We start from the raw sequence: 27968 nt of genomic DNA, 5'->3' as shown, positions 1-27968 counted from the left end.
GCTGTCCAGTGCAACCAGCACCGTTTTCAGGTTATGGGAAGCTCCACTGAATAGTTTGAGGTCAAATGCCTTGCCCAATGGCAACCCAGCAGGAAACCATTTATTAAAGTTTCCTACATGAGAAAGACTCACAAGCTCATGCCTTCAACCTGCAAACTCTTGCTGCCCTGACTTCAATCTGATTGTGTAAGAGCACAAATCAGCTGCGAAAGAAAACATGTTACATCAAACTGAATGTGTGCGAATGAACTGTGACTGATGCAACCTTTGACTTCACTGCTTAGTGTTATTGCCAGCTGAGTAAATAGGATGAACAGTCAACAATGTGTCCATGGTGAGTAATAACAATGAGAGTTTATTTATGTACCAGCAAATCTGTTTGCATTGTTTTGGACATTTCCCTGCTTCTAAGCCAGACACTTACAGTACAGTAGCATACAATATAAGATTTTGGAGATTTTTTTCATTACAGAAGAGCACATTTCTGAATAACATATTTACAAACCAAAATACTGTAAATAAACAGATGAAACAGAACAGAAAAAAAAGAAATTTACAGGTCTTCTAAGTAGTATCTGTCACTGACAAAGCACAAGATGCTAGTTTAAGAAAAGACAAGTCCACGTTACAGTTTTCAGTGAATCATAAGTCAAGTGCTACAGCAACAACAATGCAAAGAGGAAATTGAAGTAAGGGAACGGGCAACTGACAAACACAAAGAATAACTGATAAAGCTGTTAGGAAAGAAGCATTACAGTTGAAGACAAAAAAAGATATCACACTTGAAAATAAGTTGCCTTTGATTCCAGACAAAAATAACTTCACAGTGTAGTATAAAACAAACCCTTGAGTAGGTCAAAAAAAAAACAAATTATCTGTAGAGACGGCTTATACAGTGAGAGTTTTAATGTAGTATGGCATGACACGTGACCAGAGCTGAGCTTTGGGTAAAACGCAAAAACAGTGACCATTTGAAATCATGTTCAAAAACTATTGCAAAAGAGGCCATGTAGATTCAGGAACTCGATTGCAATTTGAAATAGGAAATATAAAGCTTCTGCATGTAAAGCACTGTGTACTGAGAGACAGGGCGACCTTAAGCAGTAGCTCAGACAAAAGGCATTCATAAGGTTTAGAGTTGCATGGGAACCATAGAAGTGTAATCTGGTCCTAAGGATTTTCTCCTGCATTTACGAGGTTACTTTTTGTGTTTAATCCTGATTTTAGATGCTGACTTTCCATAAATGTTCATATAAATACTCATATATGACAATAGCTGGCCGTCGCATCGGATTCCACCGCACAGAACCTTTTCAGGAGGAAAAACAGCAGCAGATGTCAGGTCAGACATGAACGTGCTATACAATCCGAGTCTTGCACTTGCATTAATATCGTTATCTTCGCAGCCAGAGACCAGTGAGCTTCCTCCGCTGCACTTTATCTGCATGCTGTGTGGACTGTGGTCACTGCTGTTCTCTGGCGCCCTCATGTGGAACTGTACAGGGCAATCTGCTGCACCTTGCCCAGCTGTGTCAGCAGCCGTTTCATGCGGTGTTTGAGCTGAGGCAGACGGGCCAGGGGCTCAGGGGGTTCCAGTTCCCCTGTGTAGTCCAGCCAGCTCTCCAGCACTGAGAACAAAGAGCAGAGGAAGAACCAGAGGTGAGCACATGGTTACAAGAGATGGGTTTCTCTTACCCCACAGAAACTCTGTCCTGTTCTCATGCACACGCCACCAGAGAATCTCTGGACTGTTGCATCATCTCTTGCATCATCAAAACAAAAATGTGTTTACATTCAGTGCCCCAAGTGGCACTTATATTACACATAGAGGCTCTTTGTATTTTAACCAGGAATAACAAAGCTTGTTAAGCCTTTTAAGTTCACAGTACCAGTGTAGAAATAATATCTTTTCACTTTGCAGCCATGTATTACTGCCACCATGGCTAATGTAGGAATTCCATTCACCATTTAAATCAAAGTAAGACTCGTCATGAGATATAATTGTTTTGGGACAACGTGCATGTTATAATCAAGGACATTCTGGGATATGTATCACCCAAGGAATTTAAAAGTTATGTACCTTGGAAGTATAAATGATTATGTCACTGATAGTAATAGATATCTAACTAAGATATTATTGATCATAAGTAAAAACAACTGAACCCCCTACTATTGAGCCGTGGTTAGAAATTGTTAGAGAGAGATCTGTGTGATGGAAAATCTGACTTTGCAGCTCAGATTGAGAGCAAATGCTTTTGCTAGTAAATGGACGAAATGGATTATCTATGACACAGTGAGTAATTGATGTGTTCATCCTAAGATAATGGACTTGTACACTCCCTTCTTAGATAACAGACACTTGTAATTTGTGTTTATTGTATTATGGTTTATGTTATTTTACTTTGTTTGATTTTTCATATCCTTCATATCTCCTCAGCAAAGAAACGGGTAAAATTAATTTAAACAGTTGGTATTAACAGTCTTCATTGGTAACATGTCTGATACCTTAAATGGCACGACTTTACAGTCAAATTATTAGCAGTACCTACTAGTTTATACTGTGTGATCTTTCCCAATTCAAAACATTTCTGAACTGACCGCTGATATAAGCAGGCGTCATCGTCACCATTTTAAAATCTGATCTTATGATCATTTTGGGACAGAATCTTAAAAGTTTCCTGCAGAAAAGACTATGTTAATAACTAGGCTAAAGCCACCACAGGTCTTACCATCCAGCTCCCTCTCAATGAAGTCCATCCTGTGTGAGACCTCGTCCTGAACTGCATCGATGTGATCCAGCAGGTTGATCTGCCTCTGCTGATGCTGCATGTTGTTGTCATCTGTAGCATCTGCAGGATCTCTTCCCTCCTCTTCCTTCGTCTCAGCCTGGGACCAAGAGCCACCAAACGAAGCCTAGAGATATTCAGGTAAAAATGTCAGACTTGATTTTCATTACAACCAGTTTCTATAAAAGCTTTCAGCCAAATCGATACACATTATTCATGCACACCAGAAATAAACAACCAAAATAGATAGTTGCATCATGATCGGTGCACAAAGAAAAACAAAAAAGCTGAGCTAAATCCTTGAACCACTTAAATAACTCCGATGTAATGCTGCCTTCACAAATTATCTGTGTAATTTAAAACCTTCTTTGATCCACTCTATAATCAACACTGCACGTAGACCTTGAGAGAGAGTCGCTGACAAGTCCAAAGGAATTAGCATAAAAAACTGCCTATAAATGTGTTGCCTGTGCCACTGGCAGTAGTAGGGAGGTTAAGATTAAAAAAGATCAGCTGCACTTTAAACATCAGTGTCTGGTGTGGAATAACGCCCCACCTTGTAACTGGTGCCAGTTGATTTGGGCTTGTCTGTCTCCAGCAGGCTTCCGTAGCGCTGCTCCCGCTCCAACAGTTCCTCAGTGCTCCTCATGCTGTCCTCCAGCTCGGAGCCCTGTCGGGTCTCCACCACCAGCCTCTGCTCCACCGCCGGGTAATATGCCCGTGGTTTCTGATAGCAATGTTCACTGGTAATGTATGAGTCCTGGAAGGATGGGAAGGGGGAGGAAGAGCAAGACGAAGAGGAGGTGGCAGCTGTGGCAGCCCGGCTCAGCTTCTCCAGGGCGTTGGACATTAAAATCTCACCTCGGCTCATGTCCTCATCGGGAGTCACAGGGGACGGAGCTGCATCACTGCCACGACACGAGTCAGAGCAGGTCCGGGCCCGCTCCAAATGCTTCCAGGGCTGCCGCCACAGCTGCAAGTCAGGGTGAGTATTGCTCCTGAAGAACAAGAGAGGGAAAGTAAAATTAAAACACATCTGAGTTGGTTTGATTGATATCACCCTGGACAACAATAATTTATGTCATGATCCACATTTAATTTGACTCCAGAAGCTATGAGGAAAATACCCTCAATGCTCTTCATGTAATTGCTTTTGACTCACTGAAGGACGCTCATCTTGAGCTGCAGTCCGTTGAGGACCTCTACCAGGTGGTGCACATCTCCCAGCAGCTGGTGGGTGGTGGTGATCTTCTTGGCATTTTGGTGAGAGTAGTTCTCTTCCAGGAAGGAGAGGCCATACATGTGACCGTTGCTCAACCACTCACGATCATACCAGTAGCGCAGACTCTGCCTCTGACCTGGTAGTGAACAACAAATTGTGATGAAATCTTATCAAATGCAATGAGTAAATCTGATAGAGAGTCTCTCCTTCAACAACAGGACACACATTACAAGATCTTTCACCAGCGGGAATCCCAGACGAGTCTGACTGGTTTAGTTAAACACGCACAGGAAGTTAAAACAAGAAAAGGGCTGTCCAAGTTGTTTGTGCACTGATTTGCAGCAAAAGAACAAGGAAGGAAAAAAAGAGAATAAGGGTGTGCGAGTTGGAGGTAAATATTTTTACAATGGAAACATATAGTTGCCTGCTCGTATCATGGTTCAGCAAGGACAAGGCTATAACACTGAAAAGCTTGTGTGTATCTGAATGCCACTGTTTTCTGATAATAACTACATCATTGTGCCTCCTCCATACAAATATATGCATGATAAGAGAGAATGTCTGCTCTCATTGGCTGTAGCTCCTCGCATGGCTGCCCAACCCATACATATTTTTCCTGTTTGATATCTTTGGGGCATCTGCAAGCTCTCGGATTGCACTTTTGAAAAGTTAACACATAGCGATAGATTGCTGATTTGCAAAGAACGATATGCCTCTGACCAGGGGCTTTTGTCAGCGATCTTCAAAAACTGTCAGTGAAAATAAAATCAGGACTACAATCTTGTGGTCTGTGCTCGGCATTACAGGCGATGTGTGTATCTCGCTCCTATTATGCATACCAGTTTACTCCACTCTGGCAGAGTGTCAGCTCTGTCTCTTAAAAGTAAATTTTTTTAAAGCTAAAAACAGCTACTGTACAATCATGCAGCTTTTATTTTGACATTTACTGTGGCCAAACTTGTAAGGCCCTGTATTCATTTGTACTTAATATAACAACGAATTTTACTGAGCTGTGCTTGCAACACCAGGACCTTGATTACCGTTTCCTGGGGTTAACACTGTTCTCAGGTAACAGGATGTTTTGATAAGCTGTAACAAAACAAAACTAAAAAAAAATTTGAAAAAGGAAAAAATAGGAATTGAACCTTAGAATCACAATATAAAACAGTGTAATTACAAGGAACAGACTAAAAATGTACTTTTCTAGAACAATCATCACTGTCCACTGTTAATTGTACATTGGCAGATTATAATATGTAAAATGAAAGAGGAAACGTGACGTTTTCTCTACCAAAATAAAACTAAAGAAGAGTGCTTGTATGAACAAATCTAAATGACAGTATGCAATTTAAAATGAAAGGTGGTGGTGTTTTCCCTCACCTGGTGGGTCTCTGCAGATGTAGCAGGTGTATCTGTCTGGAACATTGTCTTCTAGCAGGCCCATGCAGGTGCCATGTTGCCAGCACAAACAATCTTCACACTAGGTGAAGAACAAGTATGCTCACATAAAAAAAAATGCTTGCAACGACTAAAAAATAGACAAGGTATAAGTGACGACAAAAATCAGCCGGCTAACCTGAATCATGAAATCATTCTCTTCCTCCACCTCACAGATACATCTCACTATTTCCTGGTCACTTGTGTCCACGGCACCGGAGTCCACACTCAGGGGAGGCGTGGTGAAGTCCAAATCTCCCCCAAATTCATCGTCACTCCACCCGCAGCTGTCAGTGGACCAGTCACTGATGCTATCATCATCTACAATAACAGGGACAAACACAAGTTTTGGTTTTTCATTCAAGTGACACAACTTGTCAGAATTTTACTTCTCCTAAAATGTAGCTCGATTAATCTTCTATAATGCTACAAATTTGTTTTGAATGAATGTGTTTAGATTAGACGATGAAGCAAGCCGCAGCAGCAAAGAAGAGCTCAGGATTCAAGCAACCAAGCCGTTTTATTCTGCAGGTCATGATGCGTTTTGAGCAACATTTGGACACAGATACCAGGTGTGTTGCAGATAACAACTAAAACAAACAGCATGATGGATTGAATCCAGAGGAAGAAGAAAAATGGAGGGGAGGGAAGCCATGTAGAGTCACACACACTAACTAAAACACACACACACACACACACACACACACACACACACAGTCACACACACACACACACACACACAGTCACAGAGATACCCACCATCCACATGTATCTGCTCTGAGTAGCTGTATCCAGGCCTGCTGGGGTAGGCCTCAGGCTTGTGATTGTGTGAGAGGGGGTATTTGAGTGGCAAATTCAATTTGGACTGAAGACCCAATACTGAGATGTCAATATTCTCCTCACTACCTGTGTAGTCTGTTAATACAGGGAAGGGGGGAAGCAGATGTAGAACAAAATGTCAACTTTGAAATTTTTAAAAAGGCGCCCATCAGGATGTGACAGACTGTGGCACAACAAACAAATAATAGATTCAAGAACAGTCAGGGACAATCAATTTGATAAAATCCATACTGGCCCAGGTTTCAGGCCTTTAAATTGTGTGAAGTAATCAATGTGGAAGGTAACCTTTACATCTGTGTTCATGCCAAACATACTGCATATACATGTGAATGCCAACTAGAAATAGAGAGAACAGTGTTGGATTTGTGTTGGATAACTCAATCTCAGTGCCACAATAAAAATTTGGCTTTTAAACACCAGTAATGTCAGAGTTGTTGGACACAAGAGCAAATACAAGCTATGATGTTAAAAAAAAATAATTGGAGCTTTTTGATTATTGGCATAATGGAGTGGCAGAGGCCAGCGACAGATGTGACACTTCTCCCACACACAAAGGCTCAGCCACCACACCAAGAGGAGTGAATGGAGTGCTTTATGCTGTGTGCAGGCGAGCCAATTCCACAATGTCACTGTGAGTGCGCATGCAGAGCAGCCGATATGTGAGGAGGTCCAATGACAGGGACCCCTTCTTACCAGACTTGGCCTTCTTTTTCTTTTTCTTCTTCTTTAGTTTAATTCGGAGGAAGTCCTTCTGCTTCGGTTTCTCTTTCAGTTTGTCTTTAACTGACCCTGGGGAGCATCAAGTGGTAGTATGGGTTAAGCCTCGTCTGTGCACAGCGAACTATTCTATAAGCTAAATTGTACTGTACAAAAGGGAAACTTTATAGTGAACAGGTAAGGCTCTATGTAAAACAATGCAGTAATTTCCCTACTGAATAAACAACCTCATCTTACTACATGATACTGACCAATGTCAAAGCAACTTTTGTCCAGGTCCTTGTCCTGCTGCTGGCATCCATTCCTGTCCAGCTGGTTCTCCTTGCTCTTCTCCCTCAGCAGTGCCCTCTGCTGATGGCCCTGGGTGTTGACTAAAGGTGGTGCTGATGTGCGCCTACCTGCAGTCTTCACCTCCCCACGGGGAGCTGCGGCAGCTCCAACAGAGTCTGAGAGAAATCGGAGGGCAAATATGTTCAGGCCAGGCTGGATGTGCCACATTTACGAAGCAGCCTTGTTTTATAAGTGAGTGATTAGTAATTGTATAAGTGTGTCATAATTCAGCATTTCTGATGTTATTGTTGCATTACATACATTTGGTTCAAGCATTGAAGAAATGTTAGCTGATCCAGTAATCCTGTCCCATTAATTGGGACAGAAGTGAAACTAGAGAGAAACTCACGCATAGAGGCCGAGATGGTGCGCCTTCTCTTGGGGCCGTCCAAACTGGTGCCAGTAACCTGTTTCTCAGAGGCTCTGGTCTGGACATTCCTGGTGGGGCTGCGCTCCCCCTCCAGAGGCTGCTCCTCGCCATGATAATATTTCATATGGTAGTGCAGCAGCTTGGCCTTACGGAATGACTTTGTACAGCCAGGAGCGCTGCACTTAAATGGGTTGTGGTCGAGGTTGATGGACAGGACAGGGGGAGGTTGGTTTTTGATAACCCGGTACACTAAAACAAAGAAGAAAATAAGTGATGCCCCTAAAAGGAACCACATCAAAGAACGCAAGTGATTTGTGCATTCATTTATTTAATTAGTTTTGAGTACTTACATGGTTCTCTGCTGAATCTGTTGGGGTTGTGGAAGCCCTGCTTTCTTACCGCTATCAAACAAAAAAGACATTCATTTATTAACATAAGTCTGGAAAATATGCCCAGATCCTATGTGATATTTACTTATTATACTATAGTTTCTCATTTTCACAATCCTACAGATCCCATGACATTTCTGCACAATTAACACTTACGTTTCACAGGCTGGGGAGGTGGCACATCCGCTGCAGGCTGAGAGCTTTCTGATTGGACGTTTGGCTTCTGCTCCAGATCTCCATTGGATTCTGTGGTTGTCATAGTGACCGACACCTGCTCCGTCTGGGCTGACGTTTGAGCGGGCAACTCAGCGTATGGCTTAGGTGACTCTGTATATGGCTTTGTTTCACTCTCCTCTAGTTCCTCCTCTTCCTTCTTTACGTCTCCGTTTACGTGGCATCTTTCCTCGTTCTGCTCATCGTCTTCTTCCACTTTCACCCCATTCGTGAGTCCAGCCCCCTTTTCTGCATCCCTGGGCTTGTTCTGGTCTGCTTGCTCTGACATTTCCTCTTCCTGTTTGATAGTGGCTGCAGCTTCTACCTCACCATTTATTTTCTTGTTTTTCTCGTTAACCATCGTTTCTTCACGCTCCTCGTCCTCACTGTTGCTGTCCTCCTCCTGGTCGGAGGTGCTGCGTCTGGCTCGCTTGTTCTTGGGACCTCCGTTCTCCTGAGGCCTCCTGTCTCTGCGGTTCGGGACCCTCCTAACCATGTTCCTTTCAGTGGACCGAGACTTCCCTCCACCAACACCACCTCTCTGTATCATCAGGACAAAGAGGAAGTTGAGGGAAACGAGAACAGAAAATTGGGATCAATACATGACAGACAACAATCCATACAGAGACAGTGAGATTGATTATGGATATTTATGACCAATAAATGACATGTACCTCTTTAATAAAAGGCTTCACGTGTATTCCCTTCACTGTTTGTATAACACCATCATAGAACTTCACAGTGTAGGATGCTGAGGGGCATAAAGGAGAGCTGATGAAAACCATATTATATACCATACATATGCTTCAACTGTTCTTTTTGTTCTTGGAGTGAAATATTCCCATTTACAGTTTTGTGATTGTGCATCAGACAGCTCTGTCTTCATAGTTTCTTTTTGCTGTGCTAGTGACACTGAAAGCCATTTTGCTATTATTGAAAGCCATGTAATACCACAGTTTCCTTTGTGAAAGCAAAAGTGACAGTTGAACATTTTAGACTTTGCTCCATCTGGCATAATTTTGTACTGAAACCAAACAACTTATAATAATCAGAGGGAAACCTTTTACATCTACCATAACACATTGCTCAATCAAGCATAACTCAAAATATTATGGATCCATACTTTTCAACATTGTAAGACAATGACCTGAGAATATTGATACCCACCATTTTTATTGACCGAAATGACCTTAGCGGGGTAGAAACGGCAGTCAGACCAGCTGGCAAGGACCTTGTCATTCACATGAAAGCCCTGGAGGAAGGATAGAGACATTTGATCTAGGACTGACACATTGTGGACACGTTGTCAAAATCTATAAGTTGTTTCATCTTTATTAAAAAACATTTTACTCATAAGCAAATGTAAATGTGTACTTGTTTAGCATATGCAAATTCAACATAGTATCATGTTTTAGCTAGAAAGACAGATAAGGAACCTGTCTCTGCAGAACTACACAGCAGAACAAAGGTTATAGGAACACAAGATAACCTAGACATGGGGACGAACATCCAGTTGCTCTATGCAATGCAGGTCAAAGTGAGTAGGAACAACGTACGTAACTTACAGGTACAGGAGCGTCGTCCTGCAGGCCCTGCCGCCTCAGCTGTACCCTCTCCACAGGTCTCAGGTATGGACTTGTCCAGTCAAACCACTCGTCGTAACGGTGGCTCCACTGCCGGTAATGGATAAGCACTTTTTCACCTTCGTAGTCAATCTTCTCTATGTTGGCAGCATACCTACAAGACAAAAAAAAAATGCAATAATGTGTTATGGAGAGGGAGGGGTTTAAATTCCTTGTTCTATATCCCAACACGTAACATATAACATAATGAGGGTGGCAAGTCAGAAGGAACTAATCAATGTTGAAAAAGTTAAACACAATAAATCATGAGACGCTGCTTCATTTTAGGAGGATGCTGTGCTGGGGGCAGCGTTGGGCATTAACACGTGACTAAGGTGATGTGTTTTATTGATTACAAATTCAGGGCTACATTAAAGACAACCCCCAGTATCCCAACATTTTTGGAGGCAAACTGGTTTGTCCCTTAGTCCCAAGTTGAATAGGATGACCCATATCAACTACATTTCTACATGTCTGTCAAAGGACTTGTCAGGGTGCAGTAATGTAATAAGTAATGCAATTAGTAACTGATACTTGTATTGTATGTATGAACATACATCCTCGTGTAACAAGCACAACTTGATATGCATCTTAAGTATATTGTAACCATTAAAATAATGTATAATACTGTTAAACATTCACAGATCAATCAATCAATGCCCTTCATTATCAATCCAGATCAATGGCTGCTTGAGAGCACACATGCACAAGAGCTGTTGTTTACTGGCAAATGAGCACCAACATGTCTGAAAGGCTTTCTTAGCTCTTTTATCAATCTTTTACTGTTGGAGAGACATGGAAAACAGCTAGCCCAGGCCCACAAAGGAGAAAACCAGAATATATGAGAGAGAGTGAAGCCAGTGAACAGTTACATGGATGGAGAGGAATGAGTGAGGCCATGACTCACCAGTTTTTGAGGCTGTCTCTGGCCTCAAGCTGAGCTCCCACCTCAAATGATATCCCTCTTCTGGCGGGGGGCGTCTTACTCATACTGCCCACATCAAGGCTCCCTTCCTGTACACATACACACACACACACACAGACGAACACACACATTAACCTATAAAGATACCAATCAAAACTGCGCCCATGTGACCTTAGGTACACTACTGAGAAACACACATTGTGTCTAGCCATGACTACCGTATAGTTGACTATCAAGGACTTTACAATCTTGCAGTCAGCCTCGTCACTCTCAGACAATAACACTTATTTTGCCAGAAGACTATGGTAAATCACAGCTTTGTACCTGTGCAGCAATTTTGGTGTTAAAAGGCTAGTAGGCCACTCCCACTGTATGCCAGCAGAACAATAATGCAGTCCAAGCTGGGAAAAGATACACAAGCTACAGATTACACATGCTGTATGGTAGTACAACACAGTGTAAAGCAAGGGAACATTCATACATATCATGGTGAGCCATGCCCCTCAAATGGTGGTGAAATGTGTAACTAATACCAGATGCTCAATGATCACCAGTTGAGAAAATAACCTCACATTAGGTTCCTATTAGGATCTATATCAAAATGAGAAATATTTAATATTAATATTTCATGATCTATCAAAATGGCACGATGAGAGAACGGACAAGAATGACTAAGAAACCGTGTCCACAGCTTTCACTTCCTCTCCTAAGCCCCCACCAGTACAGTAGGAAAGCACTTATGCAATCACGAACCAAGCTAATAGTCGACCGATTTTTAGTGCAGCTAAGAAGCTGGTGTCCAGCTCCTTAGCTGCACTAAAAGGCCTGGTGGAGGAGGATAATCTCCATGTCTTTCATGGAAAATTTCAGTTCTCTCCCGCTAGCAGCGCCTCTTTTGTCGGGCACACAGATGAACGTATCGAGGACAGATGAAACGAGATATCGGCGACATTTATCAAAAGCTAAACCATTAACATTATATATCAAAACGTCTTACTGTTTGTCCAGGATATAGCTGGCTCGGTTCACCATTGCGGAGGCAGTCTGGAGTGACTGGCTTTCAATGCAGCCTACAAACCGGATATCTTCACACTACCCGGCCCACGTGTTTTCTGATCAGCCGATCCCACGTATAGACACAATAGGAGACAATGGAAGAGAGCCTTCTGATTATTAGCGTGTTGCAGACAGATACCTAGCAGGATATTAGAGATTGAACATTATTCTATTCAGTAAAATGCAAGATTTTCAATCACAGTGGGTGTTTTTTATGGCCTGCACGGAGAGCCAGACAGACGACAGCATCACAGGCAGCAGGGCACAAATCAGGAGTTGGTGATGCCACAATTTTGAATCCGGAAACGGATTATTGTTATTAGTTTATAAGTGATGTTGAAAGAAACATATTTTGCGATGATACATTTAATCGTAGGTTGATTTTTTTTTACTGTTATAAAAAGGGGGAGAACAGTATCACACACACACATTTAATTTTCCAAACACGCGCTCAGGTCAGATCATACAACGAGTGCACGTTGCCTCGTCTCCCTTCAGGTATCCTTTTGTTGACCACCTCTACTAACGTTACAACTGACACTTTATTGTCCGCTGTTTTATAACCAGTGGGCGTAGCGCGAAATAAAACATCGTTGACGTCAGCGCTTTGGGGAAATATGACTGGTCGTAAGACTCTGCGATGGGCGGTATCTCGCATCTGATTGGCCGTGCAGCTGTCACTCACAGCGCTACTCGGGGCCTCGCGCTAGGCCTACTTTCTGTACTTTTCCTGCTGAGAACGAGCGGCGGCGTGGAAATGTAGCGCATTAAACTTCCCCAACTGACACACCACGGAGACATCTAACAAAGCCCCCAGTGAAAAGGCCCACAGCGAACAAGAGTCGCACCAGTAATGACAGAAACGCAACAACGAAGTGTTACAAATTTGACATTTTATTCCCTACTTCGTCACGTTTGTTTTGAACTCCAAAAGCCGACATGCGGCGGCAACACACCATCTACGCTGCTGAAGCATCCACCAAAACGGGCCTCATTCACGATTTTATTCGTAATTATAAACTCTGAAGCGAAGGGGAGACACTGCAAGGGCTTCCTACCTGTTCTCCAGTCACTCTTTGTCCGGGTGGGTGTAAAATGTGCAATGTAATCCCTTTAAAGTGCAGGTACCGCCGCCTCCGCCTGCCTGGTCCAGATCACGCAGTTGAATTTCTCCCCGTTGCGTTCGCCACCGGCGCGGGCAGTGTGGCGCCACACTGCGCATGCGCTGACAACGACACCGACCCCTCAAGTGTTCCGATAACATAATGATCTAAACACAGCTGAAATGTGTTGCGTTTAAAATGTCGATTTAATTCATGTGTTTTTCATATAAACAACCATATTTGTAAGTCAAAACACGTTAAATATATTTAAAATGGACCTGAAATAACAAGCCAAGTTTAACACACGGCTAATATTCTCACCAGTTAGATTAAAATAAAGTGAGGCAAACATGATACGTTGCAGGGCTTATCTGTGAACACATTTGTGTCCAATGAGTCATTGTTCACACACATCTAGCTCCACCCTCTGTTCGTCCAAACAACTGTTGTTTGTTTACACGAGTGGAGGGTAACTGAGCTGAACTCAAAGTACTGGTTGTGGGTTTCACTCTGACCACCATTGTACCAAAATCTATCTATCTATCTATCTATCTATCTATCTATCTATCTATCTATCTGTCTGTCTGTCTGTCCGAATGAATGTTGTGGAGTAAAAAGTACATCTACCTCTGAAATCACAATGTGAACTACAACTATGTTAACAACTGTACTTAAGTAGGTACAACAGTTATAGATACTTCACCTCTGATTTAATGAACTACTGATAAATAGGCTATGATACAACTTTCATAGTGAAACTAAAAACTCAGTGAAAAACTTTTAAAAAATGTTGTTTTTTAAAAAAAATCTATTTATAAAATGACAGTGGTTGTCCTTGGGAAAACTCTTTGGGGGTTAGCTGCTCTCCACACGAATGGCTGCTGTTTTTGCAGTTAAGATGAAACGCTGTGTCTTATATCATTAACTTGTTCCAGTCCCAGAGGCTGGGGGCAGACGTCCTCTTATGCTGTCATGGTTACGGTGCCTGGTCAGCTTTTCACCAGTGGTGAACAGGTACCTGATTGCTACACAGTGACAGATGAAGCGGGTTTTGTGCAGTCAGGTGTATAGAGGGACAAACAATTGAATATGTACAGACTGGATGAGTGAAGGTGATGCTGTGTGACAGTATAGGGAGCAGCTTTTATCTGTTGGCTTTCACCTTCACAGTTGCAGGTAGACTATAAAACTTTGTGAATGTTGTTCGTCTAAATGATTTATCCAAATCCGTATTTTTTGTGTCTGATTGTGTAACACATTGCAAATGTACCCTTCTGAAAGGGCTTTCAGAGATATACTGGTGGATTGAGCAATGCAAGGAGTAACTGCTTCTGCTTTTAAGGGATAGTTACAATAGTTTGCACTGATTAGTCAAAACAATAAAGTTATGTAAAATACAGACCAGGCAGGCAAAACCTCTCTGAAACAAATTCCTTACTCTTTAAGATTATACATCCATGTATTTACCCATTAATAATGTTATAATTAGGTATTTTACGAGAATATTTAGTATATTTAGGATAATTAATACATATGTGAATGCACTGTAGTATACTGTTATACTTAAATATACAAGGTATTCCTATTGAATTACATTCAGAGAGTAAAGCCCTTTAAAATTGACAAGAAACCTTGAAAGCCACCCTTTGTACATTAAAAGGACTTTTATTTCTTTTTATCTAAGTTGAAAGTTCTGGGATGGTTTTTATGTCTTTGGTCCATTTTATGTGCATTTAACCCCGAAAAACCATGCATATAAACCATTAAAATTCATTCAAATTAATATGTGAAAGTCTACTAATTTATCCATTATTTATCAATGTTTGGGGTGAACCCTTAATTAAAAGTTCCTTTTAAGATTCAAATGAAGGAGAAATGTTATTTTGTGAATTTTAAGGGCTTTAACCTCTCATAGACCCCATAAACTGTATATATAATCCATTTAACAACTGTAATATATAATAATCCATACATTTAGCCATAGATTCAACCCAAATTTGAGGAGAAAATACAAAAACATTGTTTAAATATCATTAAATTTCATTTTATAACACATAAGCACAAAATCCTAATGATTCCAATCACATAAACCTAAAAAAAATGGTCAGAGGTAAAATAAGAGTCACTTGGGGACCTGAAAGCATTTTAGACAAAATCCAGATGCTTTCACTGACCTTAGTGGAGTAAATCCTAGGAATTATTTCTTTGGCCCACACTATGTGTTTGTTGAGCTCTTTTTTACCTTAATCAACATTTTATTATTCAGCCTATGCATGAAGTGCCTTTTTACAAGTTTGACTTATTATTTTGTCATACCAACTACTTCAAGAATACTGTTACTCTGGATTTATCCCAACAAGAGGCAAGTTAAATGTTTGTCAGTTGATGATGTGGTCGCAGCTTCCTGCCGGGGGTCTTTGTTGCATGTCCCCCCCCCCACACACACACACACACTCTCTCACTACCGCCTTATTTCCTGTCTCCTCTCTGGAATCCTCTGTCAAAATAAAGGCGAACATGCTGCGAAAATAAACAGGAGTCATCCAATCTACAACTGAACAAACCGTTTATTTATGGACAGCCATTCCATATTATCACAAGAGGGTATGCACACACACATATACACACATGGAAAGTGGTTTGAATCAGTCCTATGTTCAAAAGGCAGGCGGTTACAGCAGAGAATTAACAGTTAATTACAAAAACACTTTTTTATTGCTCTTTACAGCAACATTTAACTTCACCCTTAACCTGGATCATTAGAATACACTTAGGGAGAGTTAATACTATTTACACGCTGAATTTATTTACATGGGCAGAGCCTGAGAGGGGACACAAAAAGCTTCATCTACATTCTCATAGTGCTTGATAGTTTAACGATACTCTCAGTACAGGGTTGACTGTGGTGGATTCATCAAATTCTCAGTCTGTTAGCGAGGCCATGTACAGTCATCACATCCAACACCCGTTTTATCATAAGACCTGAGCCAAAAAACATACAGACCACAAACAAAAGAGAACACAATTCCAATTGAAAGACTTACAGATAGTATAGAGAAAGAGTATTAACAGCTGAATAACCAAACTCCCACATCACAAGGACATAAACTGCATCTACAACACTCTTTTCTGTCTTCACTCGAGTGTTTAGAGTTGTAAAATCAAAGCACTTCCAAGTTTATTTGCTTAGAAAATCACCACCATCTGTTCAAAAGAGCTTTTACGCACATCCTTCCAGTATGGGCTTTGAAATGATGGCTTTGACTCTGTCAAAATAGCTGTGGCGGCTTCTTGTGTCTCGTAAAATGAAATACGAGGAGACCAGCTATCAGTACAATTACTCAAAACAGCACAGGCAAGCTTATTAATAAGACACCATTACAAGTTCTTTTAATTTTCATATTGTCATTTTTTCTGTACATGATAAAAGAAGGCTGTGTCTTTCGTTCACACTTGACAATCACGCACACACAAACACACTTGAATGAAACCAGAGAGAAAAATAAAAGCAGAGCGTCAACACTGCCGTCTTTACGTTTGTTGTGCAGGTGAATACTTCTGAAGTAAATACTGTAAGACTCTCACTTTACACAGCTCAACTGTAGCACTACCCATTCAGTAAGAAATGAAAGAGTAAATCTGTTTTCACATGCAGCGGTTAGAAAATACAGTCCTTAAAGTGAGACACTTTGAAACCGTCACTGTTGATTTTAGTATCAAAAAACACAGTGAAACCTAAGGTGATGTGTACTGTCTCTCAGCAAGAAAGAAGTGAGAGCGAGGGTCCAAAGTCCCAGCTGTTTTCACACTCCTTGTGTTGTAAGAGGTGTTAATATCTCACCCCAGGAGTTTCCAGTGTGGTCTGAACAGAAACAGTGTTAATGCATGATTGTAAATGTGTAACTGGAGATGCTGGAGAGTCGACTCAGCACCCGAGGTGGGCTCAGTGGTTTACAGTGTCTACACAACCCCTTCGATGAAACTGGTGTCCAGGTGGACGATGAGCATCCTCAGGAAGGACATCTCCTTGCGGGTGTTCTCAAAGATGATCCGTGGATCGTCGGATTGGCATCGAAGGCAGTTGGGGGCCATCACCATGGCCAGGTTGTTCACATCCATCTTGGTTATAGCCACGTTGGATGGCTGAGCGAATACCTAGAGAGAGTCAGGAGTGAGGAGAGAGTGCAGTGAGCAAGGCTGAGTGTACAGACCTCTGACCTGCAGTGAGTCATGCATGAGTCACACTCAGTTATCCCATGGCTTAGTTTAAATGTTATGTTCAGTAGTACAAGTTGAAGTTTGTCTCCAGTGTAGAGTATATCGGTCAGGCTCTACAATGTCTATCATCAATTTGTTTATTTCACCAACTGTTCATATTAAGTGTGTATGTTTTGATCGTGATTATTTAGTGCTTGCTAATTCTGATGCCAGAAGACAAGAAAAATACGATGATGGGATTGTTTCCTTTCAAATATTAAAAGATTTGTGGTTTACATGAGAGATCGTGTCAATGAAACATCAGATTATGTTGAAATTCAAGCATTTATCAAGGATTATACTCAAATCCAAGTATACTCCTACCCTTAAAAACATAATAGGTCAAACTGAGCATTTTTCCAAACTTTCACGACAAATCCTGTACTAATTTCAAAACACCACACAAACATGAGATACAAAACATAACTTTTCTACAGGTGTTACATACATTAAAAAAAAAATTGAGTTTAAGTTAATACATCAGTTTTTGTTATTGTAGTTCTTTAGCTGAATATTACAAATAGCTATGTGTGTCTACGACATAGCACATATTAACATAGTGCTTCTACGTTAACATAAAATAAAGATGAAAACATAAGAAAAGAACAGGGACATAATCTTGTACAAATATTTTCATAATGTTGTTAGTGGATTAGGGATCCTAGTTGGGATCAAGTATGGTAAGTGATGAGTTTGAGGGGGTTATAAATCTTTGTCAACATGTTACCTGCAGGAAGTGGATGAAGTAGCAGAGCACCAGCCTGTTGAGCTCAGGCAGAGACTGAACCACAGCGATGGCCGCCACAGGGTCGTCACAGTTACAGACACACTGCTTGTAGAAGTTCATTGGGATGAGAGGTTCCTCCAGCTCCCGATACCACAGCTTCATCAGAGAGGCTGTAAGAGACAAACATACTCTTAGTGTTCATATTCACTCCTAACATACACAAACACAAAAACAGACTAAAAGCTTTGAGCACAATATACATCCTTCCTCACCTGGAACATTGGGGTCGGAGAGATTCTCTGGGATCCTCCACTGGTCCACTTGGAGCTTCAACGCGTTCACTTCATCAATATCTCCAGGCACTCTGAAAAATAAAACATAACATGTTAGTTACACTTGGTGGCCACATGAGGGACCTCTACCTCCATCAGTGTAGAGTCTCCACACAAAACAGTTACTCCTGCACACCCAATTGGCTTCAAATGTGGCCTGGTGGCTGAAAGTACTGCATTCTTTGTTTGCAGTACTTTGTTTGGAACCAAACAAAAACAGAAGAAACATAATATAACCAAACTGTGGAGGAAAGTCCCCACGTAGGAGCGGAGTTTCACAGGGAGATCTGTATATAGTATGTTTGACGAAAGGGAACACTCTAAACAAGTCAAGATGTTACAGAATTAAATTTGCTGGAGAGAACCCTACATAAACACACAGTTGTGAAGCTCCCACGTGCTTGTAAGCTTAAGCAGTAATGGAAACGCATATTATGAAGTATCAAATCAAACAGTGCTGTTCTCGGGAGCAAAGAAGGGCAGTGTTTGCTCTGCTGCCTGTTGTGTGTACTGTACACAGCGAGAGCCTACTTGAAATACAGGGATACAGGAGACCACACACATTTGTTTATACACACTGTACATGCAATAAAAACACACACAATCACATACAGTACATAAGATCCCTTTCTAATTTCCAAGACCTCTCCCACAGTGCTCAAGTGCAGACATGTAATTGGCTCAGTTAGGTGTATCTTACCTGAAGATGCCCTCTGTCTGAGCCCCGCCCAGAGCCAGAACATACTGGGAAAGCTGAACTTGCACCCAGGGCAGTTTCCTGTCTGGGAAGAGCTCACTCTGCCGCTCCATCACCTCCTCCAGAGAACTGCCAAACAGGGAGGGAGTGACGATGGCCCGCCTACTGTGGTCGATCTCCTCCAAGGTGGGCTTACGTAGACCCTAGAGGGGTGAGAGGTGAGGACAGATTTACTACCTGAGAATGTCAGGGAGTGTGATGCTAATCACTGATGTGTCTGCAGCTGCACTGCTATGACTGAGGCTGTGTTTATGTCTCTACCTGTGACTGTGTCAGTGCACCTGTAATTATGTCTCGCGCTGTGACGCTGTCTAGGATGACTCAGATCCAAATCACAACCTTGGAACTGAAACGTCCTATTTTTATCATGTGAAAGTGACGTATTTTTGATAACATGTTAATGCAACATTGACAGCTCGAAGTCCCCTCCAGTCAGAAATGTGTTTTTCTTCTTGTTCCTACAGCTGAATGTTTGAGCTTCGCTGTGTTGAATGATGTATGTGCCAAGAAAGAGAGTTTGACAAGTTTGCTTTTACATTCATTTCTCAAAGTGTAACTTTTCTCTGTGCTCGATGTAAACCTGAATTTAAGATGTGAGCCTACAAGCATGACAGAACAATTTTATGTTTGTTTTGTTTTTTGTGTTTTTTTCATGGTTTAAGTCCCCATCTACTTCAGCTGTTCAGGAGAATGCTTCAACACTGTTTTGCTTTTGTTTTGCTGTCAGTAGATAATGACTGAATTTTCATTTTTGGGTTGACTTACTCTTTAATATATGTATGGAAGTGATCTTTAACTTTTAATTCTTCTAGCATACCTTTTTGCCTCCAGTGATTGCCACCTTCTGCAGTTTCCGATGGCAGAACTTGGCATACGTGCTAATAGGCAGACCTGTAGGTTGACAGAAGAGGCCAATTCAGGACTGAGACACAATGAAACCAAACCCCACAAGGCACACCCTTGTTATAACCTCAAAGACCCTAAAACCCTTAAACACCAGCCATTACCAAACACACAAAATTATAAATAATTCAAATTCTTTCCCACAAACAAGACAGTATTTTTTTCCCACAGTTGTCAAATAGTGCATGAGAGGCAGGTAGTGGTAATTGGAGAGACATGTTGACGGTGTGATTCTGGCATATGGGGATTAGAGCAGGCCCGGCTAAACTGTCAGGCTGAGGGAAGATTTACTGCCGTCGAACAAAAGCTTAGAGACAGGATCCGGCCTACACATCCAACTTTGAGGTGATTCATCAGTGTACACAGACATAAAGAGCCCCGAAGAAAATGAGAAACACAGAGGCTCCCTGTCTGCTACCTGCCCTAAGTAGCTACTGTAGGGCCCAGATCTATTTAAGAAGTGAACTGCACTAGAGCAACGATCTTGTACTGAGACACAAGCCACAGAAGAACGCCATCTGTGCCGAAAAAGAGATTCTGTAGACTTCTCAAACAAAAAGCCAAAAGGAAACCTTGATTGTACAGTCATCGTGTGCATTCATGAAAATAAATCATCCTGCTCTGTCATTGCTGTGGTAACTTGAGTTTACAGCAAACACTAAGCTCTCATGGGGTCTATTCCCGTTCCCAGAATCTCCACTATATCAGCTACCAGAACCAGAAGCCAGATGGACAAACCCACCGATGGGATTTTAAAAAGTAACAAACACTTTCCAACATGTTCCCTACAGTCGAAGCCCCCAGATTTATGGCAAACAGGTGACTCCCATGCACGCTCACCACTTCTGCTAATCTGACCGAGTTCAACTATAATTACGTCTAATTAGAGAGATCATACCAATAATTTGCCCTTGATCTTGGCAAAGAAGGGCTACTTTTCCCGAGGCTCTCAGCACAGCGGCTGTATGCATACTTTGAGAAAAGCAAAAGTGCAGAGCCCCTGTGCTGCAGTGAGAAACATAACTGGTGGTCTATATTTACATTGGGTTTGATGGCAGGAAAACAACAACATCATCCAGGCAACCAAAGCCTGGGGGAAATGTGAGCTCATTAGGAGCTTGAGTGTACTGTTCCAGGCTGAGAACGGCATTACACTTGTCAACACATAGGTTGAAGCTAAACTTGACAACAAAAACACAGAGTCGTTAAAGGTGTAATGTGTAAGATATGGCCACGTGTCAAAGGTAGCTCCAGGAATATAGGAGGCAGCAAATTTGCTAACTGCTGCCCATTATACTCTTTGCCATCTATGGCTGTCGCTAATAGCTAGTTAGCTAGTTACCTCAGTTATCTTTGCAGCTAGTGGACCTATTAGCTTAATTAAGTTTGCCTGGACTGTGACCTCAGATCATGGAGGAATCAGCAGCTTTGGTCAACTACGACCAAAAACAGCCTCCAACTGTACAGAGGCCAGTTTGACAACAGGAAAAACAGTACAGAGGTGATTTACAGCAGCTCTGAGCAGGACTCTGACTCCAGCGACGATAAAATATGAAGATGGAGGCTGGTCATCACCAGTGTGGGAAAGCAGCATTTAGGGCTACCTATTATGTTTACCTATTATGCTACAAAGCTTAGAGAGCTTGTGAAACGCGGTTAACTCACTGCATGCACACATCTCCCAGCCGATACTATGGGGGGCTATACTATTGGGCTATCACATCTTGAGGTACAAACGGGTATTACAAGAGAGGATAGGCTTTTAATTTTAAGCTCCTATTTGTTGATGAGGTTGATTTTCATTCCCAACTCATCAAATACAGACTCTCTGGGATGGAGGCCAACCCAACCTACAGTCTCAAAGCGTCATTATTTGACGTTATGGGAATTCTTTCAAATAGGACCTTTAAATTCATATTAAACATTACACCTTTAAAGAATGTTGAGAAGACAAATTCAGTCTCTTCTTGGTTATTGTTGTTTATGAGACAAATCTAAGCTCATTCAAGTGCTGGCTTAAAACAACACAACCTCTGGCCCCGAGCCCAAAGAAGTTGTTTCCAAGCCCAGCCTGGGCCAGGTCTGGCCTGACAACAGGCCTCCAGTTCCCACACGGACTCCTACTCCTGCTGCTCACAGCTGCTCAGTGCTCTGGTCAGACACAGTGTACATGTTCCAGCTCCTCCATCCATCAAGCAAACAGCAGCTCTCATTCTGCTGTTTTTGTACATGTGTTTTGTTTTTTTCTTGTTGGCTTTCATCAAGACTGCTCTGTTAAAGATCTTTAGAGTTAGTCACAATGTAGTGGTAAGTCAGTAGGCTTTCTCTTTGACCTCTTAGTCACTTGGATCTTTTCCAGCATAAAGCACCAAGTGTGAGTCACTGAAGCACAATGTGTGAGGCCACTACTGTGGTGTCTGCAGCGGGTTGATTAGGTTCCTCTCTGGTGACATCATCATCAGTGGGTTACTCTAATGAGGGCACGTGCTGATGAGTAGGTATCCCCTTAAATGGCCGTCTGACATGCGAGTGGCCAGAGAGACCACTAATATGAATCACAGTGTGGTCCATTGTGCTCGTACACAACTTTCTGAAATTCTCATCCTACATATTTTTTCCAGCTCAACTTTTCTGTGAAACCCATTCATTGTGTCTCAAAGTACATCAGCATGTACTCCACTGACAAACAACACTGAATTTTCCATTCCAGTCAGAGAGGTCACTCTACAGGGAGCTTTTGGAGAAAGTAGAAAAACATCTTTAGGACTCCCTCCCCTACCTACTGTAATGTGTACTCTGCTAAACAGATACGCTTGTACAAATGGGGATAACTGAAGGTTAGGGTTATTCAGTCTTAGTTTGGACTGAAGAGCAAGGATATGTACAAAGGATTTACCTTCTTCCTCGTCTGAATTCTGTTTCCGCTTCTTTCTGGACTTTGAATTCTTCTTCAGCTTTAGCTCCTGCTGTTCCAATATGAACTGAGTCACTATGAAACACAAGATAGCATAGGTTACATTTCTGATGCTCAGTTAAATAAACACAAGGCAGACAATCAGATTATTGGGCTCATAAAAATACTGTGCTTTCTATCATGGCTTCATCATACTGACTAAAATTCCACAGGAAAATAGAGAGCCAAAGAAGAAAAGGCACATTTAGCTTAAAAAAGAGTTAGAAATCTCTTTGGTCTACATGAACAATGCTGATGATCAGACAACACAGGGAGGTACAAAAAGAAAGAAAGGTGACCCACCCTGTTGCTCAGTCTGAGACTCACATTTCTTGTCGCTGGTGGGCTCCGTGTGTCTCTGGATATAGCCCTCCAGGTAGCAGCGGAACTTAGGCGAGGGGGCGAAGAACGCCAAACTGACAGCCATCAGCTCCCAGCCTGCCGCCAAGCTTCTGGGGGTGGAGTTGCCTGTGGTCTGCCTCACCAGCTGCACATACAGCTCATCCCGCAGCCCTGGCATGTCCCAGCACTTGGTGACGATGAGCAGGGCGCTGTGACGGCGGTCCAGACGCGAAGGCCTGTCCCCCATGTAGGCCTGCACCAGCTTGAACATTTCGCAGGCCTCCTTCCTGACTGCGCGGTTGCTGGTGACCAGCATGGGCTTTTTGATGGATCCGCGGTTCCACGACAGCATGTTGGCGATGGAGACACGGCGACGGAACAGGCCTTGCGTGTGCATGTTGAGGTGCTTGCTGGCCCAGTCCTCCATGCCCATGGCAGGAGGTGGGGGTTGCCGCAGGGTGGCGTAGGAGAGCTGGTATGATGATCCACGTGCTCTATCTCCTGCCCCATCACCTCCCTCTCTGTTGTCATGGTTGGCAGAGCGGTGGGGGCCCAGGGAAGCTGTTCGCCCATCCACCATGCCTTTCTTCCTGCTCTCCAACTGAGCCTGCAGCTCTAGAGTGCCCACCTGCAGGGGAACAAGAGGTAGACATGAGATAGAGAAGAGGAGTTACACAGACGAGGAGGAAGGAGGGTAGAAGAAGCAGCAGCAGAGGGGTGAGGCAAGAGTGCAGCAGAGTTACAAACTGTGTGTGTGCAGCTGCAGAGTCTTCACAGGGTCACACTAGCAGCTGGGCTGCCTTACGCCTACTGGGCTCTGCTCTGCGGTGCTGGGGCTCGGGGGGGGACGACTGTTGCAGAATCAGGACATTCATTTCCTAATGCCACAAAAGAATTGTACCAGGAAAGAAATCTCAACAAATCCTCATGAACCCTGGCCTCAGGAGCAGGTGACCAGACAGTGGCATTACAATCCTTCCCCCTGCCCCTTCCAGGCTCACCTACCCTGCAAAACCAAAGCTATGCACTACACAAGCCCTCCATGTGATCCCTGCGGTGCAGTTTATGACTATAAGGGGCAACCTCACCTCCCTTAATAGAGACAGCCAGTAACCCCTCTATGAAAAGGCAGCAAAAACACGAAACCTGAGCCAGAATCAAAGCTCAAATTTACTAATGGAACATAAAAAGCATTGACATGTTTTTTCAATGAGACCCTGATGTAATATGGAGTTGACGAGTGCCAGACAAGCTGGACTTTAGATTTTGGTTTTTCAATCAAATGGAGCAGAACTGAGGTTCGGCTTTGGCAGGGAGTCCAAATGACCGTACAGAGTTTAAAAGTTTAAAATGTGTGTGACAGAGGTCAACTCCAGAAGATCAAATGCAACAAAGCATGTGTTTAACCAGGGACTGGGACATTTGCTGTAAAACTACTTTCAGTAAATTACACTGTTCTACAGATAGATCACAGATGCACACACACAGGAGCATTTAGTCATGCTATGGATTGAGACAGAACAGTGAGAGAGTGGAAAATGCTCTCAACTTGTAAAAACATTAATTATTCACGGTCTTTGTGGAAATGGTCATCAAACAATTTAGTTCAAGAACAAAATGTTCAAATATGGAAAATGCATACTTCTCACACATAGTGAGCCATAATCTGGGAGTGTGTGTGAGTGATATAACAGCAGGTCTGAAGAACATTCCAGCACAGACTTAGGGGGCCCGCTCAGTGCTCCTTGGCTGTTGTCTAACATGCTAAAGCTACAATGGTACCAATAAGCCTTGGTACCAGCCTGCCTCCCCTTCCTCCTCCTCATCTCCCTTCCAAGCCATGACCATATGGGCCGCAGCGGCTCTCCTTCCTGACCAAGGGAAGCCATGTCCTGAATCTCTCTGGTCTGGCATGGGCCCAGATGCCCAAGCACAGAGCTGGCATATGACTATACGATACCTGCAGTGCAGGGCAGATGGACGGTGGTAAGATGATGACAGGTAATGCTGGGACTGTGGCCATTACCGTCAATGGTGCCCAGTCTGCCCACTGCTTAATGTCCTGGGGACATTTCAGCACTAAAGATTGGAATGCAAGAGGCATTACTCACAAAATGCTCTGTGTTCTTTTCAAAGAGACAGATTAGTCTCACTGTTTTCATCCCAGAGCTCCCTGTTGAACCTAACATTTATTATTAGTTGCAGAGGTGCTGTGGGACATCATCTGAAAACAACTCTATAATGTATGGAGGTTTGGGGTGTGATTCTGTTGCAAGAGGGGATTTGGAGATTAGAAATGGCTACACATGCCCCAACTTATATAACTGTTATGAGAAAATGAGAGTCAAATCATTCTTTCATCTTCGATCATGTGCAACTGTCTTGACGTCAAGATAAGCCATCACTGTTTTTTCCTCCAACATATGTCTCTTTGTATTTTTGAGCTCTGTAAAGTCAAAAGAGAAGCAGATCTGTTTGAAAAATCTGATCTGCCCTAATAGTCAAGAGGAATATTTCTGCTCAGTCTAACAATCTGTCCTTTCTTCCACTTACAGCTCTCTGAGGACCAGACACACTAAACAACACAAAAGCAGCAGAGAAAAATTCCCATAATACGCAGATGCTTTATTCAGATACAACTCGGCCTCATTTGACACAGTTAGACTGAATTCTTCTCTAATCTGATAGTGAATCTAGAGAGACATCAGTAATCAGAGCATTTCCAGACCAAACAAAGCTGAATCCTAGCAAACCTGCTGAGGTAAACAGACCACACAATAACACAGACACAGTTGAGCTCTTAATCAGACAGGAAAGTAGCATAATATTGGATTAGCTAAGCTGTATTCACTTACAGACTCTATTTTGTCATTAACAATTGCCATTTGACACACACACACACACACACACACACACACACACACACACACACACACACACACACACACACACACACACACACACACACACACACACACACACACGTTGTGGGGTTACCTGTGAGGGCGGTCCTGGGGTCTCTGGTGAGGACAGGCTGGCCTGGCTGTTCACACTCATCTCCAAGGTGTCCACTTTTTCATAGGTCCTTTTCTGCCTCCCCGGTATCTCCAGAGGAGCCAATACAGGGTTGCCATGGTTACCCGCTCTACTCAGTGACCTGGGGGTCAGGTCCTCTCGTGATGCACACCTGCCTGCTGACCCACCACCCCCTCCGCCATACCACCTGAGTGAGTCCGCAGGGGAGCGTGTCCGAGGTACAACTACCCTCTCCCCCATCTCTGGGTCCAGCCCCGCTCTCACCTCCCTCATGGTGTTCGAACGACTCACCACCTCCCTCATCTCGGCCATCAGCCTCTCGTTGAGGGCGCACAGCTCCCCGCTGCTGCCTACCGACCCCGGCCTGCCTCCTGCACAGCCACCTGCTCCAACCCTTCTTCTGCTCTTTCTTCTCAGGCTTGGCGAGGGGCCGGTGGAGTAACCAGAGTCTTGATAGTTTGCTGTGGCCTGAGGAGTTGAGGAGGGGAAGTCCTGCGAGGCCTGGCTGCTCTGCCTGCTGTGTCGAGCCTCCATGGCGCGCTGGACTGTGGCCTCGAGGACCCGCCAGCTTTGCTTCTTGTCCAGTGTACTTGGGCCTGGTGTCCCTGGCTCTCTGTCTCTCAACTGGCCACGAGGCTGGGGCAAAGAGTGGGCCTGGGGCAAAGAGTGGGCTTGGGGCAAAGAGTGGGCCTGGGGCTGCTGATGTTGCTGAGGTTGGGTCAAGACAGGATCCTGTCTGGAGGTAGGGGAAGGGGTTCGTGTGGGTAAAGGAGAGCCGGGTGTGAGCCCCTGTTTGGGGTCCACGTTGACCATGTGCTTGATGCACTCCAGACCAGCTGGGCTGTAGTCAGAGGCAGAAGGATTCCTCCTGTGTCTGGACCCTGGGGTGGGGTGCTGGAGGTGTCTGGGCTTTTGGAGGCTATGGGTAGGTGTCAGGCGCGACAGAGGTTGTCCGTTGTACAGGTGCGCCCCCTCTACCTCCATGTCTATTGGGGGTTCATCATATATGGGACATTCTGAAACTGGCTCATCATAGATTGGGGCAGTACAACCATACTGGGGAGAGACGGGGCGTGGTGTGCTGGTCTGCGACCTGTGGAGAAGTGGACTGGGATGGCTCCCATCTGATGTCACCAAACAGAAGCTGCCATTGCTGGCTTTTCTCAGGTGATGGGCATGACGTGTGTCGGCTGCCATTTTGCCAGAAGGGGCAGTTTTATACCCCTGGGGAGAGCTCGAGTGTCCTCCTTGTGCCTTGTTGCTAGTGGGGTGCAGGGTGAAGGTGTTGGCTTTGCCGTTTGCGCTGTGCTGGTGGTGCTGCTGTGAGGCTGGGCTGGGCTGGTTACGACTCATGCTGTTCACCTTCACCAACATGGCTGCCTTAGAACCAGGGGCAGGCTGCCATCTTTGAGAAGCATCCCTGAGAGAGAGAGAACAAGTAAAATAAGATTTGACATCACACTAAGCAACAATGTATATATAAAGTCTAAATAAACACCCAAAAGACAGCAGGCAGCACCATAAATGTACTACTATCATATACAATCATACACAGGCCTAAAACCATTTGCTACATTTCATCTAAAATAAATCCAAGGTTGACAGTGTTGGGAAAACCAGCAGCAATCCACAAATTCTTCTCCAAACATTT

General features: G+C 43.3%; 2 protein-coding genes across 10 annotated transcripts in view; both read right to left on the bottom strand.

Annotated features, from left to right (window-relative positions):
* Positions 1–335: 335 nt before the first annotated feature.
* Positions 336–13080, bottom strand: phf20a (PHD finger protein 20, a). Of its 7 annotated transcripts, XM_073468098.1 has the most exons (18): positions 12966–13080; positions 11176–11252; positions 10834–10940; positions 9870–10041; positions 9472–9556; positions 8979–9055; positions 8248–8845; positions 8053–8103; positions 7682–7951; positions 7254–7448; positions 6979–7074; positions 6205–6360; positions 5585–5766; positions 5389–5488; positions 3949–4144; positions 3343–3784; positions 2730–2913; positions 336–1628 (listed from the first exon to the last, which is right to left on the bottom strand). In XM_073468098.1, exons 3-18 carry the CDS (start codon positions 10914–10916, stop codon positions 1486–1488), a joined length of 3030 nt encoding a protein of 1009 aa, XP_073324199.1. In that variant the 5' UTR covers positions 10917–10940; positions 11176–11252; positions 12966–13080; the 3' UTR covers positions 336–1485. The 7 variants fall into 7 exon arrangements, with proteins under 7 accessions (XP_073324199.1, XP_073324198.1, XP_073324195.1 ...); XM_073468097.1 differs by lacking the exon at positions 11176–11252 and having other exon boundaries at positions 12966–13057; XM_073468094.1 differs by lacking the exon at positions 11176–11252 and having other exon boundaries at positions 9861–10041; positions 12966–13044.
* A 2479-nt stretch (positions 13081–15559) lies between these two features.
* Positions 15560–27968, bottom strand: part of arhgap46a (Rho GTPase activating protein 46a) — a 37280-nt gene continuing 24871 nt past the window's right edge. For 2 of the 3 annotated variants that reach the window (XM_073467816.1, XM_073467819.1), the window contains exons 3-10: positions 26279–27737; positions 23243–23909; positions 22883–22975; positions 19901–19974; positions 19027–19226; positions 18267–18358; positions 17995–18164; positions 15560–17165 (exon numbers count right to left, since the gene is read on the bottom strand). In XM_073467816.1, the coding sequence (XP_073323917.1) occupies positions 16971–17165; positions 17995–18164; positions 18267–18358; positions 19027–19226; positions 19901–19974; positions 22883–22975; positions 23243–23909; positions 26279–27737 (2950 nt within the window). In that variant the 3' untranslated portion in view covers positions 15560–16970. The remainder of the gene's footprint in view (positions 17166–17994; positions 18165–18266; positions 18359–19026; positions 19227–19900; positions 19975–22882; positions 22976–23242; positions 23910–26278; positions 27738–27968) is intronic. The other variant, XM_073467818.1, reaches the window with a different exon arrangement.

This window comes from Pagrus major, chromosome 6 (assembly GCF_040436345.1).
Source record: "Pagrus major chromosome 6, Pma_NU_1.0".
NCBI lineage: Eukaryota > Metazoa > Chordata > Actinopteri > Spariformes > Sparidae > Pagrus > Pagrus major.
Note: the sequence above shows the minus strand (reverse complement) of the source record. Positions and strands in the feature narration are given on the sequence as shown.

What these genes read in the sequence shown, in the direction of transcription:
- phf20a (XM_073468094.1), bottom strand. Translation starts at nt 10,916, where the DNA reads ATGAGTAAGACGCCCCCCGCCAGAAGAGGGATATCATTTGAGGTGGGA. An exon ending in AGAGCAGATACATGTGGATG is followed by an intron (nt 5,767 to 6,204) that starts GTGGGTATCTCT and finishes CTGTTATTGTAG; the next exon opens with ATGATGATAGCATCAGTGAC. An exon ending in AGAATGATTTCATGATTCAG is followed by an intron (nt 5,489 to 5,584) that starts GTTAGCCGGCTG and finishes TTCTTCACCTAG; the next exon opens with TGTGAAGATTGTTTGTGCTG.